The sequence below is a fragment of the Mauremys reevesii genome, linkage group 14 (genome assembly GCF_016161935.1).
Source record: "Mauremys reevesii isolate NIE-2019 linkage group 14, ASM1616193v1, whole genome shotgun sequence".
NCBI classification, from domain to species: Eukaryota; Metazoa; Chordata; order Testudines; family Geoemydidae; genus Mauremys; species Mauremys reevesii.
This window is the reverse complement of record NC_052636.1, coordinates 4,699,413-4,723,610: the sequence shown is the minus strand read 5'-3', so window position 1 is coordinate 4,723,610 and position 24,198 is coordinate 4,699,413. Positions and strand designations below refer to the sequence as shown.

Genomic DNA, 24,198 nt, shown 5'->3' with positions numbered 1-24,198 from the left:
CTTAAGGCAGGCATTGGTCCCTGGGAAGGGAGGTGGAAGGATGCCATATCTTATACTGACGTGCCAACTTTTCATAAACTCAAGGTTGGATCTGTGGGAAGAAGGTCTCCCTAGAGAAGAAACAAACACAATAGGAATAGGGATTCTTTCTTCAGTCTGCAATTCTGAATAAGACACAATCATTTAGTTCTTAGCTCCAACACCTGGCAATTTGCTGACCAGGCCTATCTTAGCAAGCAAGGCTTTCTGTTTACCCAGCTTTCTCTTAGCTGGTCACTATTTGCTAAGCCTCTGGTCCCTTGACCATACTCTGGACTTTGGGTCTGGAAAAGAACTGGCACAATCCATAGACCAGGTTGTTATATAAAATGCACATGGATTTGAACCCTTCACATACAGTAATGGCAAAGTTCTTGGATCAGGCTTGTAACAGTGATGGAATAAACTGCAGGTTCAAATCAAGTCTCTGGAGTACATCCACAGCTGGGATGGGTCATTCAGTCATTTGTACAGAGCTTCAGTTTGTAGCAAAGTCCCTCCAGAGATAAGAAGCAGGATTGAAGACAAGATGGAGACGAGGCATTAGCCTTTTATAGTCTCTTGCCATGTGGTCTTTGCTTTCTTTGTCCCAAAGACACTCTGTCTAGCACGTGGCATAGAAAAACCTTAGAGTTCTCTCCATAGGCAGGTCCCTGCAGACCTTGCTGAGTCACAAGGCGTATCTGCCTTCTCTCAGTGGGGCGATTGTACAGCTGATGGTCCTTAATGGACCATCAAGCAGGCTACGCAGAACTGACACCAGCTTGTCTGGGGTGTTCCCCGGAAGCAGAGCACAAGATTGAAATACAGGCAGCATAGAGCCAATATTCATAAGAGAAAGTTACTCACCTTGCAGTAACTGAGGTTCTTCGAGATGTGTGTCCCTGTGGGTGCTCCACTCTAGGTGACGGTGCGTCCCGGCGCCGTTGATCGGAGATTTTCGGTAGCAGTGCCTGGTTGGGGCGCACGCACCCAGATGGTATCTCCCGTCTAGTTGGAATCTTCCTGAGTGCGTGCGCCCCACACCCTCCTCAGTTCCTTCTCTACCATGGAGAGTCATCACAGTCCTCCAAAGTAGAGGGGAGGAGGGCGGGGAGTGGAGCACCCACAGGGACACACATCTCGAAGAACCTCAGTTACTGCAAGGTGAGTAACTTTCTCTTCTTCTTCGAGTGCTGTCCCTGTGGGTGCTCCACTCTAGGTGAATGTGTAGCAGTACCCACTATGGTCGGTGGGACTTTGGAGATAAGGCAGGGAGTACTGAAGATAGTACTGTATGACCTACTATTGTGTCTGCCGTGGTGTCTTGCATTAGAGCATAGTGTTTTGCAAACATGTGTTCAGATGACCATGTAGGTATCAGGAATGGGAATATTGTGTAAGACGACAATGGATGCCGACATGGCTCTAGTGGAATGAGTGCTAATGTTGTCGGGCGGTTGAAGATTCTTTGCACGATAACAGGATCTGATGCAGTCAGAGATCCACTTGGATAGACGTTGTTTAGAGATAGCGGTACCTTTCAATCTTTCGGTAATGGAAACAAAGAGTCATGGCGACTTATGAAATGGTTTAGTCCTGTCTAAATAAAAGGCGATTGCTTGCCTGAGGTTGAGAGTATGCAGGGTTGCCTCTTGTGGACTCTTGTGAGGTTTGGGATAGAAAGTAGGTAAGTATATAGGTAGGTTGAGGTAGAAGGTCAATACCATGTTAGGAAGAAATTTAGGATGTGGTCTCAAAGTGACTTTGTCTGTGGAGAAGATTGTGTAGGGAGGGTGGGCCATCAGGGCGCTCATTTAACCAACTCTCCCTGCTGATGTTATGGCAACTAAGAAATGTACCTTCATGGACGTATGGAGATGAGAGGTAGCCAAGGCCTCAAATGAAGGTTTCATGAGAGCATGAAGAACGAGGTTAAGATTCCATGCAGCCGCTGTTGGGTAAATTTCAGGGTAGAGAGTTTTCAGACCCGTTAGAAAGCGTTTTATGGTGGTGTGGGTAAAGAATGAATAACTGTCTAATAGGTCATGGAAGGTGGTAAGCGCCGCCAGGTGCGCTTTGATGGAGCTGAGCGAAAGTCTGTCCTGTTTTAGATTCAGGAGGTAGTCTAGAATGTTAGGGAGGGTCACGTTATTGGGTGCTAAGTGATTACGTGAGCACCAGAGGGCGAAACGCTTCCCCTTCTGCAGGTAGGTTTACGACTAGAGTCTCTCCTGCTGTGTAGGAGGACATATTGGACTTGCTCGGAACAGGCTAGTTCATGGGTTTGGAACCATGAAGGAACCAGGCTGTGAGGTGGAGCTTTTGGAGCTGGGGGTGAAGGACCCGTCCGTTGTCCTGGGAAATGTGTTCTGGCCTGTTGGGGAGAGCCCGTGGAAGACGGGAGGACATGCGGAGTAGGTAGGGATACCACATCTGTCTTGGTCAAGCTGGGGCAATAAGGATGACCTGGGTCTTGTCGTCAGCAATATTCCGAAGAACCCTGTGTAACAGAGGGATTGGTGGAAGGCATACAGGAGGGAGTTGTTCCATGGTATGAGGAATGCATCTCCTAGGGATGCAGTCTCGAGTCTCACTCTGGAGCAAAACGGAACATTTTCGATTCTGGGTTGTGGCAAAGAGATCTATTGACAGGGTGCCTCAGAGGGAGAAGAGCTGTTGGAGTACTGCGAGGGACAGTTCCCATTCACGTTGTGTCAAGAAGTGCCTGCTGAGTGCGTCGGCAGTAGTGTTGTGGCAGTCTGGTAGGTAGGAAGCGATGATCTGTATTCGATGTCGTATGCACCAGATCCATAGTTTAATGGCTTCCCTGCAAAGGGAATGTGATCAGGCTCCCCCTTGTCTGTATATGTAGTACATGCATGCTATGTTGTCTCTTAATGCCCGAAGAGATTTGTTCTTTATGAGAGGAAGAAAGTGAAGGCATGCTCGCCTCACTGCTCTGAGTTCTAAGAGCTTTATGTGTAGGTGCATCTCTGATGCGGACTATCGGGCTTGTGCCCTGTGTTCCCCTAGATGCGCTCCCCAATCAATCAGGGAAGCATCCGGGGTGGGTAAGCATGAGGAGTTGGGGAACACTGCTGGAAGGAAACCCCTGTGCAGAGGTTTTCTGGACTTGTTTATCAATGTTGGGAAGCTATAACATTGGGAGGAGGAGTTAGCAGCATCCGTCAGGTGTGTCTGTTGGGTTTGGAATTGGAATTGAGCCAGGCCTGGAGACATCTCATGTGTAGCCTGGCGTGGTGAACCACGAAGGTGGTGGCTGTCATGTGACCAAGAAGCTGTAGGCAGAGTTTTGCCTGTGTCCTGGGACGAATAAAGAGCGTGCGTTTGAGCTGCGTGATAGCGAGGAATCTGTGATATGGGAGAGAGGCCCTGCTCTGGATTGAGTCGAGATGAGCTCCGATGAACTCGATCTATTGTTTAGGTGTCAGGGTGGATTTTTGGATGTTTATTTGGAGGCCTAGGCTGTGAAAGAGGGAGATGGCGAAACAGGTAGCTTGAAGTGTCTCGCCATAGGAGTTGCCCTTGATGAGGCAATGGTCCAGATAGGGGAACAGCGTGACCCCGTGTTTGCGGAGATGAGCCCCGTCCACGGCTAGAGTTTTGGAAAAAACTCTCGGTGCTGTGGCGGGTCCGAAAGACCCGAAAGACTCTGTATTGAAAATGGTCGTGACCGATTGTGAATCGTAGAAAGCGTCTGTGAACTGAATGGATTGATATATGAAATTAAACATCCTGTAGGTCGAGAGGTGTGAACCAGTCCCCTTGATCCAGTGTAGGTATTCTTGTGCCCAGTGTGACCATTTTGAATCTTTGTATCCTCATGAATTTGTTCAGTCGGTGTAGATCTAGTATAGGCCTCCATCCTCCAGTCTTTTTCTGAGTTAGAAAGTAACAGTAGTAGAAACCTGTCCCTTGATTTTGCGGTGGCAAAGGTCCTCTGCACCTAGTTGTAGAAGATGCACCACTTCTGTGTGAAGTAAGTGGTCGTGAGAAGGGTCCGTGAGGAGGGACGGGGGAGGGTAGGAGAAAGTTTGTCCTTATCAAAAGGGAGATCCTCCACTTTGGTCTGCAGTTCTTTGGGGATGCCAGATGCAGAGAGGCATGAGGATTTGTGCAAAACCACAGCAGTTCCACAGGCTGCTGTGTCTGCCATGTCTAGAAATGCCTGTAGTGCCATTCTAGAAATCAGTTGGTTCTCAGTCAGGATTGATTTGAAGTCTGCTCTCCTATCCTCTGGAATGTAGGAGGCAAGTTCAAAAGTTTATTGTAAATACCAAAGTCGTAACTGAAGAGGCGTGCAGAAGTTTGCAATTCTGAATTGTAGTGTGGAGGACGTATAAAACTTGCAGCCCAAGACATCAAGGCATCTAAGGTCCTTGTCTTGCGGGGTGGGTTGATATTACGACTGTTTCGTCCTCTGTGCAATTGCATCCATGACCCAGGAGTTGGGTGGTGGATGAGAAATAGGAAGTCAGCGTCTTTAGCAGAGACCTAGTATTTACATTCGGCCTTTTTGCAAGTTGGTACTAAAGACGGTGGGGTTTGCCAGAAAGTGTCAGACGGCTCCAGGAGTGCTTCGTTTATAGGGAGCGCGATTTCTGAGGGTGCAGACTGTTGAAGGATTCTGAGGAGTCTGTGTTGCGTCTCCTGAACCTCTTGAAAGGGAATATCTTGATTGAGTGCCACCCTCCTGAAAAGTTCTTGAAATTGTTTACAGTTGTCCATGGCCCGTGGAGACGGAGGGAGGAGGGCTCTGTCCAGGGCTAATGGAGAGTTAGGAGTCGCGTAACTTGCATACTCAGGAGGCGGCTCAGGCAACTTAGAAGTGGACAGAGCAGGAGACTGAGGCACAGAAGGAGGATAATTGGTAGGAGGATGTTGCCAAGGGTACCACTGAGGCCAAGGCATAACGTAGGAGAACCCAAGTGTCGCCCCTGGGGGGGCAAAATGGGGAAAACTGAGGCTGGTGTTCTTGAACTGTGACCTGAGGTGGTAGAGGTGCCTGGGGAGGAGAAGCAGGAGTGGAGAACTCCACTTGCTGCTGTAAATCAAGTTCATGGTCAGTGAAAACCAGTTCACTTGGAGAGAACGGCAGTTCAAATATATATATATATTAGCCCTATGTATCTAGGAGCGGAGAGTGAGGCTGTGAAATTGTTGCTCCTGCTCCCTGGGCTGAGTTGAGCCTGCTCTCTGCTCTAGCTCCTTAGCAGGAGAGTGAAAGTGACAATAGTGCTGCAGACTGCTTGGAGGTGTCCTGCAGGGGGTCTGCTACTGGTGTCCGGGTGGGAGATAGGCTCCATGCCAACATTCTTCTCCCTGCAGGGGAGGATTGCGCTGCTGGCACCACGGCCGTTTGCGGTGCCCAGGAGAGGCGCGCAGCCGGCACCACGGCCGTGCACGGTGCCCAGGAGGTGCGCGCAGCTGGCACCGCGGCCGCGTGTGGTGCACAGGAGGTGCGCGCAGCCGGCGCCGCGGCCGCTCACGGTGCACAGAAGAGGCACACAGCCGGTGCCGCGGCCGTTTGCGTTGGTGAGCGGCGCGCCGCCGGCACCGTGGCCGTTTGTAGTGCCCAGGAGGCGCGCGCGGCCGGCACCGCGGCCACTCGCAGTACCCGGGAGGCGTGCGCAGCCGGCGCCGCGGCTGCTCGCAGTACCCGGGAGGCGTGCGCAGCTGGCACCGCGGCCGCTCGCGGTGCACGGGAGGCGCGCGCAGCCGGCACCGCGGCCGCTCGCGGTGCACGGGAGGCGTGCGCAGCCGGCGCCGCGGCCGCTCGCGGTGCACGGGAGAGGCGCGCAGCCGGCGCCGTGGCCGTTTGCGGTGCCTGGGAGCAGCGCGCCACTGGGGCCGCGCCCGTTTGCGGTGCCGAGGGGACCGGAGCCACAAGGACCTTCCTGACACAGGAGGTCAGGTCCCTGCCTCTGCGCTCTGTCCGAGCCACAGCTGAGGCATTGGAAAAGCTGAGGCACCTGCCTTTGGTGCTGTCAGCACAGAGGATAGGGATCTCGTGGGAGACCCCCTACCCTTGTTAAAGTCTCTCCTGTGAGACTGTTCTGCTTCTTGCCTCCGCTCCAGGGAGGGTGAAGCAACGCTCCCCACCGGTTCCGATCTGGCTGGGGAGCATGTCGGAGCGGGTTTAACCTTTCCCGTCTCCAAAAGCGGCTGTAAGGATTTTTCCCTCATCAGCATTTTGAGCCGCAGGTCCCTGTCGCAACGAGCTCTTAACGAGGCTCGCGCAATGGAGGCACTTCACATGGACGTGGGTGTTCCCGAGGCACCTCACACAGTATGAGTGCCCGTCTGTCCATGGCATGGAGTCCTGGCAGGAGATGCATCTTTTGAATCCTGAAGCTCCTGGCATTATGAATTTGAGATGGGCGAGGAAAGTGTCTCAACGGGAGACAAGCCTGAAGGATTTTTTTTTTAAACTAAGTAACTAACTATGTAACTACAGTAAAGGAAGGGAAACAACTGGGTTGTAAATAATAATTATTTCTATGTTCTTTGTTACTATTTCCTATAGATACCAGGGAAGAGAAGGCAGCACTGCCCCGAGATCCGTCTTCGGCCGAGGACGGTTGAGAAGGAACTGAGGAGGGTGTGGGGCGCACGCACTCAGGAAGATTCCAACTAGACGGGAGATACCATCTGGGTGCGTGCGCTCCAACCAGGCACTGCTACCGAAAATCTCCGATCAACGGCGCCGGGACGCACCGTCACCTAGAGTGGAGCACCCACAGGGACAGCACTCGAAGAAGAACGTGAACTAGAAAAATGATAGACATCTAGAGATAGCATCCTTATAATCAGCCAATCAGAACCTCTTCATAGACCCCTTGCACGACACCTTTCTACAATATTGGCTGCAAATATAGAACAGTGGTCGCAACGGTGATCTATACGGTTACAGATTATGTCAATAACGTCACAGGAGGTGACACGGCATCAGTGAGACTGATACTGGAATACTGCCTCCAGTTTTGGTGTCCTCGTTTGAAAAAGATGTTGTGAAATTGGAGCGGGGGCAGCAAAGAGCCACCAAATGTTCTGAGGGCTGCAGAAAAATCCCTTCTAGTGAGTTACTGAAAGAGCTCAACCTGTTTAGCTTATCAAAAGAAGATTGAAAGGTGACTTCGTTGAAGTGCCAGATTGGAGAGAAAATACTGGGTATTAAAGGGCTCTTGAATCTAGCAGAGAAAGGCATAACAAGATCCAATGGCTGGAAGGTGAAAAGAGACAAATTCATATTGCAACTAAGGCACAAATATTCAACAGCGAGGATGATTCACCACAGGAACAAGCTACCAAGGAAAGTGGTGGATTCTCCATCTCCTGATGTCATTTAATGAAGATTAGATGCCTTTCTGGAATGTGTTTGCCCCAAAAGTAGCACTTGTGTCCTACAGGAGGCCTGTGATATGCAGGGGGTCAGATTAGATGCTCTAATGGTCTCTTCTGGCCATAAAGTCGACTCATTTCTGAAAAACTGAGTGTAGCATTGGGAGCAGCGTCTGATGTTTCCCTGTCTAGCCGGCTTGCTGCCTAGAACGAACGCTCCTTGAGTGGGGTGATCCCCAGGGAGTAGCTCAAACCTGCAAAGTGCCTGGCCAGGGGCAGGACATTGGCACAGCAAGGGCGGGGTGTGGCAGTGACATCACAAAGGTGTTTTGCAGGACGTCAGCCTATTGGTCAAAGGTATGGGGGGGAGGTGGTGACCTCACAGAGAGATGCTGACATCAGCGAGGCAGAACAGGGGTGAGGGACCAGGGAGACCTCAGAGACCCCTGTGGCTTTGCTGCATCAAGTCTCCTTCTCCAGGTCTCTCTTTGAGGACTGAGAGAGTATTCGAGTTCACGGACATGAGCACCAGGAGGAACCTCTTTTGAGTTTTCTCCTTCTCTTTTAGTGATTTTACTAGAAAACAGCCGTCCCTGTTTAGAAGGTAAGAGCCTCCTGGAGGGAAGGGGTGTCATGGGGTGTCACAGTTCGGATGCCGTTGCCCCCCCATGTATGGAAGTTCCCGCCCCCTGCTCTGTGTTCGCAGGGCCGGAGAGCAGCATTCCACGGCAGTGATTTGCTCCTGGCTGCCGGAGCAGAGCAGCAGGCTCAGCTGCCAGAACTTCCTGGAGCTAGGAAAGGGGAGGGGCCCAGCCTCTGTAGCAGGAATGCAGGGCAGGTGAGTTCACGGCAGGCATTGTGGGATACTGGCGGAGGCCAGTTATGGTGATTTAATGACCAGCAGCATCTACACTGGCACTTTCAGTTTGCTGCAAAAAGCTCTAGGCCTCTCATCGAAGTGGTTTTATTTTGTCACCAAAACAGGGCAGTTTTGTCGCCAGACATGGCATTGCAGTGTGTACACCAGCCACACCAAGCTGCCGACCGAGGGAGCGTTGTGTGTTCTTCACACACCTGAGCAATATATTTCTGCTGAAACAACTTTGTAGTGCAGACCTGGCCAAAGATTCACTCACACACACAGCTTGCAAGGAAAACGTCACCTGCTCCTCTGCTTTGCAGAATCCAAACACAAGGAAAGCTTGTCAGGGCCTGGTGGAGATGGCAGGGAGTCAGGTGTGGGCAGACACTATGTCTTACACCCAGGCAAGCACCATGGCTTAGCTGGCTAAAGTACCTGCCTTATAAACAGGTGAGCCTGGGTTCAACTCCCAGTGGTGGCTTTGGGGGCACCTGCTATTGGCTACTGTCAGAGGACAAGATTCAGAGCTAGATGGGCCTTTGGTCTAGCCCAGCGTGGTTTTTCTCATGGTTTAAGTTACACTCACAGGCACTGATAATAGAGTTACTGAAAGTTTGGGAGTTAGGCGCTAATAGATCAGTGGTCCAAGCCCCTTGTAGACACCCCCCCTCCCTCTGGGACAGGGGCAGGTCTGAGCTCTCTCACCAAATGCTCATTGTGGCTGCCAGAACCTGAGTGGCTCATTTCGTTTGCACCCTGGGTTGAGTCCTGCTTTGTGCACCGTGTCTGAGAATGAAAATCCTAAACCACCCTTTGAAATGACAAATGCAGCAGGATGTGTCATTGTCCCAGCCCCAAAGCAGACAGACCAATGGAGAAATGCCGTCGAGTCCAAGGTAATATTCACTGCGGTTTTACCATTTCCACTTCCTAACCTCCCTCCTATCTGCCCAGCTCAGGTGTCCTCTGCCTCAGCTGCTGCTCCCGGCCTGCTCTAGAGTCAAACACGCAGGGCCCCCAGGGGAACAGAGGCTGGGTCAGGGCAGCAGCCTGGGCTGGGCAGATGCTGGGAGTTCTCGTTCCCTGAGAACTGGCCTGGCTCCCTTCTCAACAGCAAACAAATCAATTCCACGCCCCCTCCCCAAAAAAATCAGCCTGGAGCCAAGGGCAGCAGGGGACGATTCCCTCTAGGTCCCACCGAGGCAGGAGAGAACCCAGGGCCTTTCTAGCAGAGCTTATGGAACCAACGTGGGGAAACCAGCCTTTAATAACAGGCAGTTCAAGTTTAAGCTCAGTGTTTTTAACAATTTTTACAACCTTAAATCACCCTTCAATCGCAGTGTCACTATCCATAACATTGCTTCAGCCTTATAGGTTCCCAAGTGCAAAACTAAACATCTCTTCAAACACAAGTGAGTGCAGATCAGTCAGTGTTCAGAGTCATCCCTCATAAAAGAATCATGTTGTGGTACATATTGGCCTCATCATGTGGCTGTTGCCTTTCCCTCCGCTCTGTTAAAAGTTTTGGTATTTTGCACAGAAACTTTCTTCCCTCCGGAGAGACCTGGGAACCAAGGCTGCCAGACAAACACCTTTAAGAGGAGGCGTAAACTGTCAAAAAATGATCTCCCTCCTTCAGTTCAGTGACAGACTGAAACGTTACTTATCCCGGCAGAGCCGGAGGATTGAAATCAGCTACATCAAATCCCCATGTAGCTAGCAGGAATGAACACAAACACGCCCTGGTATCTGAAGAGATGTTTAGTTTTACCCTTGGTAAACTAGAAGTCTAAAGGGAAGGAAGGTGGTGCCATATATAAAGAGTGAAACACAAAACAATTATCATAGTTATGCCCATAGTGACTGCAAAATATTTCTATATTCTTCTTATCATCAGTGTCTTATTTTCTCTGGCGTCTATACATTGACTATACCTTGACCAAGAAATTTGAATCTTGATAAAATAATCGAATACCCCTGGTTAAGGCAATGGACTTGATACCCACTCGGGTGTCCCTACACAGGTTCAGGTACTGACAACAGTGCTGCCTTTTAGCCATAGCTTTTAATCAGGGCAATATATTGATCCTGTAAAATCATTTCCCAGCCGGAGTCCATCGCCCACATTCCTTAGGGCATTGGGCCACCATGTGGACGTTTCATTTCCCTCCTCAATTTCACACAGAGACAATTTCCTTTGCACAGATCCATGAACAGCAAAACCTCCCTGTGTCTCTTGTCTGAGCCAGGGCATTCGATTCCATTGACACCTTCTCTCATGCAATGGCAATGGTCATGCAGATGGGACGAGGCCACCTTCACCTCTGACAGTGAGATATTGGATCAGCTCTTTCTTTACGCTGCTGTTGTTAGTCCATGAAACATCAGGGATGGATGCAAGGCTGAGTTCATGCACCAACCCCCTGAAACATTTCAGTGCCCCAGAGAAATCCTGACTCCGGCTATTGGCATGATCTGGTGGAGATTCGAATAGGAACGGGACGGTCTGAATTGTCAGTGTGGGGAATGAACAACAATCTATAGCAATGTTGTTAACCACAAACACACTCTAATCATGCTCCAGCCGGAAGGGAAATGGGCAGGAACTCTTGTTGTTCAGCCATGGACACACCTACACTAATGCACAGTCAGGAGTGTGCTGGGGGAGCTGGTCTGAGCAATGTGAAGTGACAATTCAGTGAGAACAGAATCATTGTGTAGTGAAGCACCTATACACCAAGTAGTTGTGGCCGAGTGGTAAAGGCGATGGACTAGAAATCCATTGGGGTCTCCCCAGGCAAGTTTGAATCCTGCCAACTACGGAAGCATCAGTGTATTGTCACTGCTCTTGTTGTAGTGCCTGAGCATCCACAGAGCCAGACCTGGTCTCACTCTGAGGCTATCTACACTTAAAATGCTGCTGTGACACTGCTACAGCACTGTGGAGTAGACAGTTGCTACAGTGAGTGGAGGGGTTTTCCATCCCTGTAATAGCTACATTGACAGAACAATCTGTCCTTTCATTTAGCACTATCTAACCATGGCTTAGGGCAGCTTAATTATACTGATTCCAGGGTTTTTCACACCCTGAAAGACGTACTTCTTAGAGGGGTTATCCCATCACCCTCCCATTCCCTGGTCCTTCTCGCATGACCTGAGAGCAGCAATACCCGCAGTTCAAGAGGTGCAAACAATTCCATGTTTATTGGGGTAAACTTCCAGCAAGCAATGATGCCAATTTCCTTCCTCGGTATCGCCCTTCCCAGCTCTGACACCACAGAGGCTTGTCTGTGTCCCTGTTCCCATTCCCTCTTCCTATTCCCCCCTTAGCAAAACATAACTCCAATTCCCCTGCCCCCATTCCATTCCCCCCCCTTACTTCCTGATTGACTGCAGACTATATAGTAAAACTGGAGTTCTGCTTAGCTATACCTTAACCAATCATTTTACTGAAATGTAACTAACCAATCCTAACATATTGTAACATGATTATCTAACCAGTTATACCCCACCACCTGAATTGCTTTACACCCAACAAATTAATTATCCAGCAGACAGAAACAATCACAGAACCAGACAGAGATTATAAAGACAGGCAATAGGAAAGTGGAGACTACAGTGCTAGAACAACAAAGAAATGAGGATTTCAGACCCCAGCTATTGATAAGTGAGTTGTTGCCAGACAGGATGCTATCATGGTAGAGGTTGTGGATGCTGGTTGCTTAGCTGTCTGGCCCCCAGGGCAGGATTTTGAGGGTCTCAGAATGCCAGCACCCATCTTTTGTTCGCTTAAAACGTGAGCAGGGAGATTCCAACACCGCAGAACTCATGGAACTCCAGGGAACGTGTAACTTTAGGTCCGGGTGAGTGTGCCTAAAAATCAGCTGTGCTGGAGAAGGGCTCTAGGAGTTCAAAGAGATGTGCCATCTTGGCCTCCCTAAAGAGTGTCATCAAATATTAATGAAAACTAGGGTTGATAAGTCACATTCTTTGTAGCGTTAGGATTGTGGACTGGACCAAAGTGCCCGTTTTAAGACTCTTGTTTCCTCTCTCTTGGGTGTTCTGGTTTCTGCATAGAGACGTGGTTTCAAATCCCACTCCTGACATGACCATTTTCTTTTACCTGGAGAAAATGGCCTCACTTCAATCTCCTTTGCAACAATAGAACACCATTTGTTTAGCTTTTCTATTCCAGTAGTTGTGAGAGACGTTCCAAACTAGGGGGAAACGGCCTTTTCTCTCAACCGATCAATTTTTGTCTTCCTTCATTTCAAGCCATTTTCCTCAGATACAGCCGTATTTCCCACACTTTTTTGTTCAGCGTTCTTTGCTTTTATGAAATTTTAGGGTCATCATTTAATTGCCATACAACTGTACTTATGAAGTGAAGTGAAACACAATATTTTTTGGATATTCTTGCAGGAGTTTTGCTTTCTGACCTGGAATTGAACAGGGGCTATCCAAGGGGGACAATGCTACTCCCTTTTCTTGCCTCATCCGAAAAAACATACATTCCTGATGCCCTTTGTTTCCTTGCCCTTTTTAGGGTAAATTTACACTTCTCAGAAGTAGAATCCTTTACAAAACCACTCAAAATCTCAGCAGTGTCATAAGCAATGGCTTCCGGAAACATGCCCAGCTTTTCTTTAATTTGGTGACACAGGGCCAGGCAAGGGACTGGATACAGGCCTGGATCAGAATCTTCGTTACCAGAGCTGGAATTTCTACTTAAAAAGAACTATTTTTCTGCTGCTATTAGATTTCCAACATTGATTTCATTTTATACACATTTTGAGCAACTATTAAGGATAAATTGAACAAAAATATCACTTCTCTTTCCTCAACATCTGCATCATGAAGGGGAGCATTCTGAATAGGAAAGATCTTCTGTGGGGCATGGGTTACAAAAATGCTTTGGGAACCAAATACATGGGCATTTTGCCAAGTTAAAAATCACTTAATGTGGAATTCTCTCCCCAAATCATCTGAGAAAATACTGACTTAAATAATTGAACTCCACTGTGATCATATCCACTTCCCTCAGTTACTTGGGGTTCTGCTGTTGTTCACCATTTCTGAGTGGAGATTTTAAATCACTGCTGTTTCTTTGTCAGCATGTGCAGTAAATTGGAGAGTTCTCCGTTGTTGACAGACCTGCACTTGAACTTTCTCCGTGTCATCATGGAGGGGTGGGGAAAAAGCAAAGCTGAAGTGACAAATGAGGACTTTAGGAAATGGTCATTTGTCTTCAATTCTCCAAGAAATCTGAGCTACGTCCTATCGAACTGAACTAATATCCAATTGGGTGAGCAAACAGCCTTCAGGAAAGAGAGAAACCCACATCACAGAGAGACAGAATACATGACAATGAAAGTATGAAGAGAAATTCCAGAGCAGGTTACATCTGATTATTTAGAATCAGGACAAGAGATTCTCCCATCACATTCTCCTCTGATCCATTCAAAGCAGCTTCACTCAGCACTCTCTCAATAGTCAGTTATGTTATTTATAAAATTGTAAGTATCCCAGCATCCCATAATTGGGGACAAAATAGTCCTCTTGCCAGAAGTGGCTTTACCAATCGATGAAACCTGGAATTTAAACGCCAAATAATCACACTATGTTTGGGATCCATTTAAATTCCCCTTCCAGGTCTTTGACACTTTCAGCTCCAGTCATAGCGACTCTGATATAGGAGGAAAGAAATCAAAGCATCATCTCCAAGCACAGACAGCTGAGAACTCTTCCTCATATGACATTTTGAGAAGTGGAGGGATAGAATGTGATGAAAATAAACTCTGCACAGAGAAGCCAAAATGTAACCGTTCTGGAGTGATGGGGAAGGAGGGAATCTCTGAACCACCCCATCTCCTTCCAGTGTAACAGAGGCTGAAATGACACTTTTTTCCCCTGCTCCTCTTTATTTAACTATAACGTGAAAAATTCCCAATGTAACTGCTCTTCAGCACAACCCAGAGCAACGTGAGAACAATTGGCAAGGATACAATCTGTACCACTGGCAACTCTAACAATAACTTTGCAGTAGGAGAAATGGTATAAATGTGACGCTCCCTGGTTCCTCATAGGAAGGGCACACTCCAATTACTTGTGGGATAATTGAGTTGATAGAAGGGACAAATGGGCCCACGTCAAAAGAAGGCAAACTACAAAAGGCATAAATGGGCCACTCATCTGTCCAAGCTGAGGGATAACGGTGCTGCAAACAGTTCAAACAGATTTAAAAAGTTATTATGTGGGAATCAGGAAAAGTATTAAAGAAAAAAAATTGAAAGCCCTAGAGGGTTTTATGGTGTTCACTGCCCTTGCAGTTTCTCTGATGGCTAATATGGGCTGAGTGCCAAGAGAATGTTTTCCCACACTCATGGCATTCGTAGGGCCTCTCCCCTGTGTGGATTCTCTGATGTGCGATAACGTTTGAGCGCTGACTAAAGCTTTTCCCACACTCACGGCATTCGTAGGGCCTCTTCCTTGTGTGGATTCTCTGATGTTTAGAAAGGTCTGAGCTGCTGGTGAAGGTTTTCCCACACTCACTGCATTCGTAGGGCCTCTTCCCTGTGTGGATTCTCTGATGTTTAGAAAGGGCTGAGCTGCTAGTGAAGGTTTTCCCACACTCACGGCATTCATAGGGCCTGTCCCCTGTGTGGATTCTCTGATGAACAGAAAGGGTTGATCTTTGAGTGAAGGTTTTCCCACACTCATGGCATTTGTAGGGCCTGTCCCCTGTGTGGATTCTCTGATGAACAGAAAGGGTTGATCTTCGAGTGAAGGTTTTCCCACACTCATTGTATTCATAGGGCCAGTCGCCTGTGTGGATTCTCTGATGATTAAGAAGGGCTGAGTAGTCGCATAAGTTTTTTCCACACTCTGTGCATGTATTTTTTCTCTTTCCAATGATGATTTCCTGCTTTGTTGTGGTTTCCTTGAGGTCCTTCTGAGTTCCCTGAGAGGAAATACGTTTACCCATTTTCACCCCCGGCTGGTTTCCTTGTTCTCTTTCTGGTCTGTACTGAATCTCACAGGATTTTTCCTCCTCATGACTCCTGGACACATGGCTTTTTGATCTTTGCAATAATGCTCTGTGTTTATCCACTTGCTGAACATTTTTCTGCTGAGAATTCTGCTCCTCTTTCTCACATGCCATTGCATCACCTGCGGTGAAAAAGACAGAAACATCAAACAGGGATGAAAAGTGAAAAGCCAAAACAAACTAAGTGCTGGAGGGAGGTCAAATAAAAATCACAAACTGAACTCCCCCAAACTCTTCCCCAAAACAGGAGAGAGGAGGGGATCAATTTGGCTTTCAAATCCCATCCAAATTCTCAAGGGGAAGGGAGGAAGCTACTGCCTGGTGTCTGCTAGAATCTACGGGAAGCCATGAGCTATAGTTACCCTGAGGACATGACCCCTGCTGGCAACAATAATGAACTGAGACACCTCTCAAGGGCTTGGTAGGGCATCCCAGATATTTCCTTCAGGCACTTTCACACTCAGAGTTCGTTTAATGTTTCCTCACCTCTGCAGGGAGATCTCAGGGTCTGTTTTCCCTCTGATCCCCGTAGGTCTGAGACCCATGGCTCTTCCCCTTGTTCCAGCTGGGAGATCACATCAGGTTTGGAAAATGGAAACCCTGCTCAGATGAAAGAAAACAAAGGAGTTCTGTTGATTTCATAAAACTTTCTCATAAAAAACATTCTATTAATTTAACTTTAATACTTAGTGTGACCCGGTGTGCCTGGGCTAGTCCTCACTGAAAATGCCAAACCCAGGGCAGGCTGAAAAAGGAAGAGCAGAGGCTCCCCAAACTGGTGGTTATCACGGAAGTTAAACTCACCAACCAGTCACCAACTGTGCTTCTGATCCCCCACACTGGTTATCGAGAAACTGAAAAAAGAAATCACACGGCCCCCTTTATTGCATCCCAGTTCTCTGGCTCCTAATCAGCACCTAGGTCCAGCACAGTGAGAGGTTATTTAAAAACCCTGCTCACATAAACAAAGTGTTCTTCTGAGCCCAGAGTCAGCCACATCACCAGGTCAGTATAGGTTTGGATTTTACTCAAAATACTACGATGCCAGCCAATCATTGGCATCTAAACTAAAGGTTTATAAGCAAGAAAGCATCTAAACTAAAGGTTTATTATAAAAGAAAAAGAAAAAGGGAGTTGTTAAATGGGAAAGCAGTCAGACACATTCAGAAATCTATACATCTGGTTCTTAGCAGTATTGGTGAGTTACTGGCTTGAAAGGCTCTCTGGCATACATCCACATTATTCAGTCCTTTGTTCAAGCCTTCAGTTTGTAGAGAAGTTGCTCCAGAGGTAGGAAGAGGAATTGAAGACAAAATGGAGATGATGCAGCTGCCCTTTATATTCCTTTTGCCAAGTGGCTTCTAATTCCTGTGTCCCAAACACAAGCTTCACAGCACATGGCATGGAAAAGCCTTGGAGTTCTCAGTACACAATGTGATACAGCATGGCCAGAGGGCAGCAGGAGAGGGTTAGAAGGGAGCCTTATTCCCTGCAAGGGGAGGAAGGTTTGCTACAGATTAACTAGAGCACCTGAAGCCAATTAGAGCCCCAGCAGCCAGTCAGGTGATAAAAACCCCCTGCTTCAGTCAGACAGTGTGGGAGTTGGAGCAGTTTTGAAGAGAGACAAAAGGAAAGTTTGCAGGAGTGCTGCGGTGGGCTGAGAAATCCAAAAACCCTAGGTAAGGGGCACCTGGCTTGTGTAGAAGGAGGGCAAGAAGCCCCTCCACAAGCTGAAGGGCAGGAGAGGGAAGTAGCCCAGGGGAAGGAACTGCCAGTTCAAGTGGTTCACCACTAACCTCAGGGCTCCTGGGTTGGGACCTGGAGAAGAGGGCGGGCCCAGGTCCCTCCCTCTCCACTCCCCTCCTCAAGGACACTAGTGGGGTAATTAAAATACCGATTCAGAGGTAAGCAGTGGTGCCCTGAACCTTCCCCAAAGAAGAGAAAGCGCGAGACCCAGCATAACAGTACCGGCAATTTGCCACAGTATTTATAATATAATAATAATAATAATATAAAGTGTCTCTCAATTCCATACAGTGTCACTTAATAAATCACTGAATTCCCAGGACCGGTTCCTCAGGTGTTTGAAGATGCCGAACACCTTGCTTGTGAGGGACTAGAATACCCACATATATGTTGGGAACACACAGACACTGTGCTAGTCTGTTCCCCTATGTTCACTCTTCTAGAAAATTATGATCAATTTTGTTCATAGTATGTGTCAGGGCTGAATCCCCACTCTGTCACTCCGAGTGCAGAAAGTGGGGGCCCGACAGGATTCTACAAATTAATTTGTGCCACTCTAGGCTTGTACTAAAGCCCCAAAGTTACAGCTTTTCTCTGACCTTGGTCTGGTAAATGCTACCACCACCCAAATGCAAAAAACCCCCAACCCTTGGACCCAGGAAGGAGCACTTGAGAATTCTTCCCTTTGGGGCACCCTCTTTCACCTCCCCTCTGGGAAAGAGCTGAGAAAGAAAACAAAGGAAATTAGCTGTGGCTACCAGCTAATCAAACAACACACACAAACCACTTAGGACACCAAAAATCCAATCCTGTTCTTAAAAGAGGAAAATTTAATTAAAATTGAAAAGGAAAACAATACATCTGGAACTTAGGCTTTTGCTACATCTTAAAAGAAAATTTTTGTAAGCACCCAAAACAGCTTTCTTGGGGGTTCAGCTTAAAGCTTACAAGCAAACAAAAGCATCTGGGACAGCACTGAGGAGATCCAAAAGCCAAAATAAAAAATAAACCTGATTGTGTCTATCTAAACATTCCCTATCCAAATCATTTCTTTTAGGTATGGAAGATGAATTTTCATACCTGCTTCAAGCCATACACAGCATTGCTACTCCGTGTCGCCTTCTCCGGAGAACAACAGACAAAGGGAAAGTTACTTTCCCATTTAAAAAAGTTCTAGCCTTTCCATTGGCTCTTTTGGTCAGGTGCCCAATGCTTTTTTTTTTTTTAAACCCTGTTGGCTTGTTAACCCTTTAGAGGTAAAGCAAGCAGAGAACTCGCACCATCAGGGATTTTACAGCCAACTGGCTGGCTGGGTTTTTATAAAAGGGAGATCCCTCCCCTCCCCTTCATTTATCACTGTAGGGCTTGTGAGGTACCATTTGAAAAGACAAAATCTACTGAATATCCCCCTGTTAAACTGTGTAGCAACATTGTATGGAAAGTGATGAGATTTTACAGTATATTACTGAAAAAGCTGCAACTCTAACCTTACGTTCCTCAGAGACAGCAAGGCAAACAGCTGGTCAAATAGCCATTCTCCACCAGGGGGAAGGTGTGAAGAAGACATTTACATTCCATCACAGGGACACTTGAAGCTCGTATCTATGACAGCCTGTCACCATGACTCAGCTGAGAACTGAAGTGGTTTCTAGTACAAAGGACTGAATTATAAAAAGAGGTGAGGAAAATGCATGAGAGTCTCTCTCTCTCCCCCCTTTCCCTCTGCTCATGACAACTCCTGAAGAACTGAATGTGGGCGGCAGGGGCAGGTTAGGGGGAGTCCTGGCTGAAAGGAAAACCAGCCCGTCTCAGCACATGGCGAGAGAAACATTTGTTTTAAATCCCTTTTAGCTTGTTAAGTTAAACATTAGTTTGTGTTTTATCTTTGCATTTCTTTCATAAACAATTCTGACATTTATGCCTCATTACTTGTAGTCACTTCAAATCTTTTTTTTCAGTAGTTAATAATTTTGTTTCCTTTTTTAATCAAACCAGTGTGTTTGGATTAAAGTGTGTTGGAAACTCCATTTGGAATAACAAGGCTGGTGCATGTCATTTTCCACTGATGAAACAACAGATTTCATATGAGCTCCCATTGTTCAGGAGTGTGCTGGACAGTGCAAGATGCACATTTCTGGGGGAAGTCTGGGAGCAGAGAATTTTCTGAGGTTCTCCTGTGGGGCACTGTAATTTGTGACTCACTGACTAGCAGCACTCAATACTGTGTAGCTGGGAGCGAGTTACATGCTGGAGACTGCGTGTGAACTGCCATGGGGTGGCTGCTCTCCCAGTAGAGCAGTGTAAAAGGCACCCCAGCCTGGGGAACTGAGGGGACACAGCTGTTAACAGTCCAGATTGTACTGTGCTTAATGTCACAGACACTCAATTTCAAAGAGTCTCCTAAAACATACAGAAAGTAAATCCACGTCCCAGAAATCGAAGTCTCCCTGGCACTGCTTCTTGCTGACAGATGGGTCCAGAGAAAGACAGAGTCCTGGGGAAGCTGGAAACATAAACGTGGGGCTCAGTGGAGAACGGGAACAGGAAGGGCAGGGATATTACTGAATGCAGAATCTCAGCAGTACTAGATGTCAGGATAACACATTGCAGCCCATTGGCAAACATAATCCCAAATATACATATAAAATGATGGGGTCTAAATTAGTTATTTCCATTGATTTATACAAGGGCAATAAGATATTCTCTGTATTACTGTCTATCCCTTTTTAAATAATTCCTAACATCCTGTTTGCTTTTTTGACTTCCTCTGCACACTGCTGGATGTCTTCAGAGACACAATGACAAAAATATCTTTTTCCTGATCAGCCTAATTTTGCCCCCATCATATTGTATGTATAGTTGGGGTTATTTTTTTCCAATCTGCATTACTTGACATTTATACACATTTGCCATTTTGCTGCCCAGTCACTTAGTTCTGTGAGATCTTTTTGAAGTTCTTCACAGTTTGCTTTGGTCTTAACTATCTTGAGCAGTTTAGTATTGTAACGTTATTGATATAATCTGGGACCATATAGAACATGGTTGCAACCAAGGTCCTGTAGTGGCACCAAATCTTATGTAAAGGGGGTCATATAAGGTGTCCAAGACCAGGTTATGGGTTGCTAGTTATGATTATGGTGTCTATATGTATGTATCATTTTGTAGTTGAAGTTATGAGTATTGGCTCTATCCTGTCTGTATTTCCAACTTATGCTGTGCTTCTGGGAGACATCCCAGACAAGTTGGTGTTAGCTCTGCCTAGCATGCTTGATGGCCCATTAAGGACCATCAGCTATTCAACTGACCCATTGAGAGAAGGCAGATATGCCTTGTAACTCAGCAAAGTATACAGGGCCTTGCCCATGTGACTCCAGACTCCATTTTGCTGTCATTTTCCACAGTAAGAACAAATAAGTGTTCTTACAGCTGGAAAAGCCTATAAAAGGCTGATGCCTCATCTCCATCTTGTTTTCAATCCTGCTTCTTACCTCTGGAGGAACTTTGCTACAAACTGAAGCTCTGAACAAAGGATTGACTGACCCATCCCAGAGAGAGATGTACTCCAGAGACTTGATTTGAACCTGCAGTTTACTCCATCACTGCTACAAGCCTGAACTAAGAACTTTGCCATTACTGCATGTAATTGATTCCATTTAACCAATTCTAGCTCTCATCTCTATCTTTTTCCTTTTATGAATAAACCTTTAGATTTTAGATTCTAAAGGATTGGCAGCAGCGTGAATTGTGGGTAAGATCTGATGTGTATATTGACCTGGGTCTGGGGCTTGATTCTTTGGGATCGAACCTTTTTCTTGTATTGGGGTGTTGGTTTTCATAACCATTCATCCCCCGGACGAGTGCACTGGTGGTGATACTGGAAGACTGGAGTGTCTAAGGGAATTGCTCGTGTGACTTGTGGTTAACCAGTGAGGTGAAACTAAAGTCCTCTTTGTCTGGCTGGTTTGGTTTGCCTTAGAGGTGGAAAAATCCCAGCCTTGGGCTGTAACTGCCCTGTTTTAAGCGATGTGTCACTCTCAGTTGGGTCCCACCAGAACCGCATCGTCACAAGTATCATCTGCAAACTTTGCCACCTCACTGTTTACCCCTTTCTCCAGATCATTTATGAATACGTTGAATAGGATTGGTCCTAGGACTGACCCTTGGGGAACACCACTAGTTACTCCTCTCCATTCTGAAAATTTACCATTGATTCCTACCCTTTGTTCCCTGTCTTTTAACCAGTTCTCAATCCATGAAAAGATCTTCCCTCTTATCCCATGATAACATAATTTATGTAAGAGCCTTTGGTGAGGGACCTTGTCAAATGCTTTCTGGAAATCTAAGTACACTATATCCACTGGATCCCCCTTGTCCACTTGTTTGTTGACCCCTTCAAAGAACTCTAATAGATTAGTAAGACATGATTTCCCTTTACAGAAAGCATATTGACTTTTGCTCAACATTTTTTGTTCTTCTATGTGCCTGACAATTTTATTCCTTTACTATTGTTTCAACTAATTTGCCTGGTACAGACATTAGACCTACCAGTCTGCAACGGCCAGGATCGCCTCTAGAGCCCTTTTTAAATATTGGCGTTACATTAGCAATCTTCCAGTCATTGGGTACAGAAGCCGATTTTAAGACAGGTTACAAACCATAGCTAATAGTTCCCCAATTTCACATTTGAGTTCCTTCAGAACTCTTGGAAAATACCATCTGGTTCCGGTGACTTGTTACAGTTAAGTTTATCAAGTAGTTCCAAAACCTGCTCTAGTGACACTTCAATCTGTGGCAGTTCCTCAGATTTGTCACCCACAAAAGGTTTGGGAATCTCACCAACATCCTCAGCCATGAAGACTGAAGCAAAGAATCCATTTAGTTTCTCTGCAATGACTTTATCGTCTTTAAGGGCTCCTTTTGTATCTCAATCGTCCAGTGGCCCCACTGGTTGTTTAGCAGGCTTCCTCCTTTTGATGTACTTAAAAAACATTTTGTTATTACCTTTTGAGTTTTTGGCTAGCCCCTTCTTCAAACTCCTCTTTGGCTTTTCTTATTACATTTTTACACTTAATTTGGTAGTGTTTATGCTCCTTTCTATGTACCTCACTAGGACTTGACTTCCGCTTTTTAAAAGATGCCTTTTTATCTCTCACTGCTTCTTTTACATGGTCGTTAAGCCACGGTGACTTTTTTTTAGTTCTTTTGCTGTGTGTTTTAATTTGGGGTATATATTTAAGTTGGGCCTCTAATATTGTGTTTTTGAAAAGTGTCCATGCAGCTTGCAGGGATTTCACTCTAGTCATTGTACCTTTTAATTTCTGTTTAACTAACCCCCTCATTTTTGCATAGTTCCCCTTCCTGAAATTAAATGCCAGTGTTGAGCTGTTGTTCCCACCACAGGAATGTTAAATGTTGTTATATTATGGTCACTATTTCCACTATTACAGTTAGCCCTTGGACTAGATCCTGCGCGCCACTCAGGACTAAATCGAGAGTTGCTTCTCCCATTGCGGGTTCTTATACCAGCTGCTCCAAGAAACAGTCATTTAAAGTATCCAGAAATTTTGTCTCTGCATTTTGTCCTGAGGTGACATGTACCCAGTCAATATGGGGATAACTGAAATCTCCCACTATTATGGAGTTCTTTATTTTGATAGCCTCTCTAATCTCCCTTCGCATTTCATCCTCACTATCGCTGTCTTTGACAGGTGGTCGATAACAGATCCCTATTGTTATATTCTTATTAGAGCCTGGAATTACTATCCATAGAATCTCTATGGAACATGTGGTTTCATTTAAGATTTTTACTTCATTTGAGTTTACATTTTCTTTAACATACAGTGCCACTCCCCTCCCCACCCCCCGAGTATGACCTGCTCTGTCCTTCGATATATTTTGTACCCCGGAACGATTGTGTCCCATTGATTGTCCTAACTCCACCAGGTTTCTGTGATGCCTATTATGTCAATATCCTCCTTTAACAAGAGGCACTCTAATTCACCCATCTTATTATTTAGACTTCTATCATTTGTGTACACGCACTTTAAAAGCTTGTCACTGTTTATTTGTCTGCCCTTTTCTGATGTGTTAGATTCTTGTGTGTGTGAATGCTTCTCATCTAATCTGGCCCCTACTTTATCCTCTTCCAGCCTCTCTTTCTGACTAGAACTACAAAATCTCTATCACTAGACTCCCCTCTAAGACAAGTCTCTGTCCAATCCATGAGCTCCTCTGCAGCCATTGGCTTTCCCCATCTCTTAGTTTAAAAACTGCTCTGCAACCTTTTTCATGTTAAGTGCCAGCAGTTTGGTTCCACTTTGGTTTAGGTGGAGCCCATCCTTCCTGTATAGGCTCACCCATCCCCAAAGTTTCCCCAGCTCCTAATCAATCTAAACGCCTCCTCTCTACACCATCATCTCATCCACCCATTGAGACTCAAGCTCTGCCTGCCTATCTGGCCCTGTACGTGGAACTGGAAGCTTTTCTGAGAATGCCACCATAGAAGTCCCAGATTTCAGTCTCTTTCCTCGCAGATTAAATTTGGCCTCCAGGACGTCTCACCTACCGTTCCTTATGTCACTGGTGCCTGCATGTGCCACGACCACCGGCTCCTCCCCAGCACTACACATAAATCTATCTAGATGCCTTGAGAAATCAGCAACCTTTGCATCAGGCAGACAAGTCACCATACGGTTCTCCGGGTCATCACAAACCCAGCTATCCTTGTTTCTAATGATCAAATCTCCCATTACTAACAGCTGCCTTTTCTTAATGCATGGGGTTCCCTCCCCGGAGAGGTAACCTCAGTGCAAGAGGTTACCCCAACACCATCTGGGAGGAAGGTCCCAATTATGGGAAGGTTTCCCTCTGCTCCCATTGACAGCTCTCCTTCCCTGGGCCTTTCATCCTCCTCAACAGCGCAGTGGCTGTCTGACCGGAGGTGGGAGAAATCTACAGTGTCCCGGAAAGCCTCATCAACATACTTCTCTGCCCCCCTTAGCGTCTCCAGTTCCATCACCCTGGCTTCCAAAGCCTCCACACGGTCTCTGACGGCCAGGAGATCCTTGCATCGAATGCACACGTAAGCAACCCGCCCACAGGGCAGGTAATCACATATGCTACATTGAGAGCAATAAACAGGATAGCCCCCACTCTGCTG

At 46.7% G+C, this 24,198-nt stretch overlaps 2 protein-coding genes across 2 annotated transcripts in view; one reads left to right on the top strand and one right to left on the bottom strand.

Moving 5' to 3' along the window:
- Positions 1 to 24,198, top strand: part of LOC120381416 (zinc finger protein 271-like) — a 1,091,725-nt gene that overhangs the window by 307,349 nt on the left and 760,178 nt on the right. The gene's annotated exons all lie outside the window — the stretch shown is intronic.
- LOC120381435 (zinc finger protein 850-like) overlaps positions 14,223 to 24,198 on the bottom strand; it is a gene marked incomplete at its 5' end in the record, with an annotated part of 117,533 nt that continues 107,557 nt past the window's right edge. The window contains one exon of the mRNA XM_039499632.1: positions 14,223 to 15,130. Coding sequence (XP_039355566.1) covers positions 14,541 to 15,130 — 590 coding nt within the window. The remainder of the gene's footprint in view (positions 15,131 to 24,198) is intronic.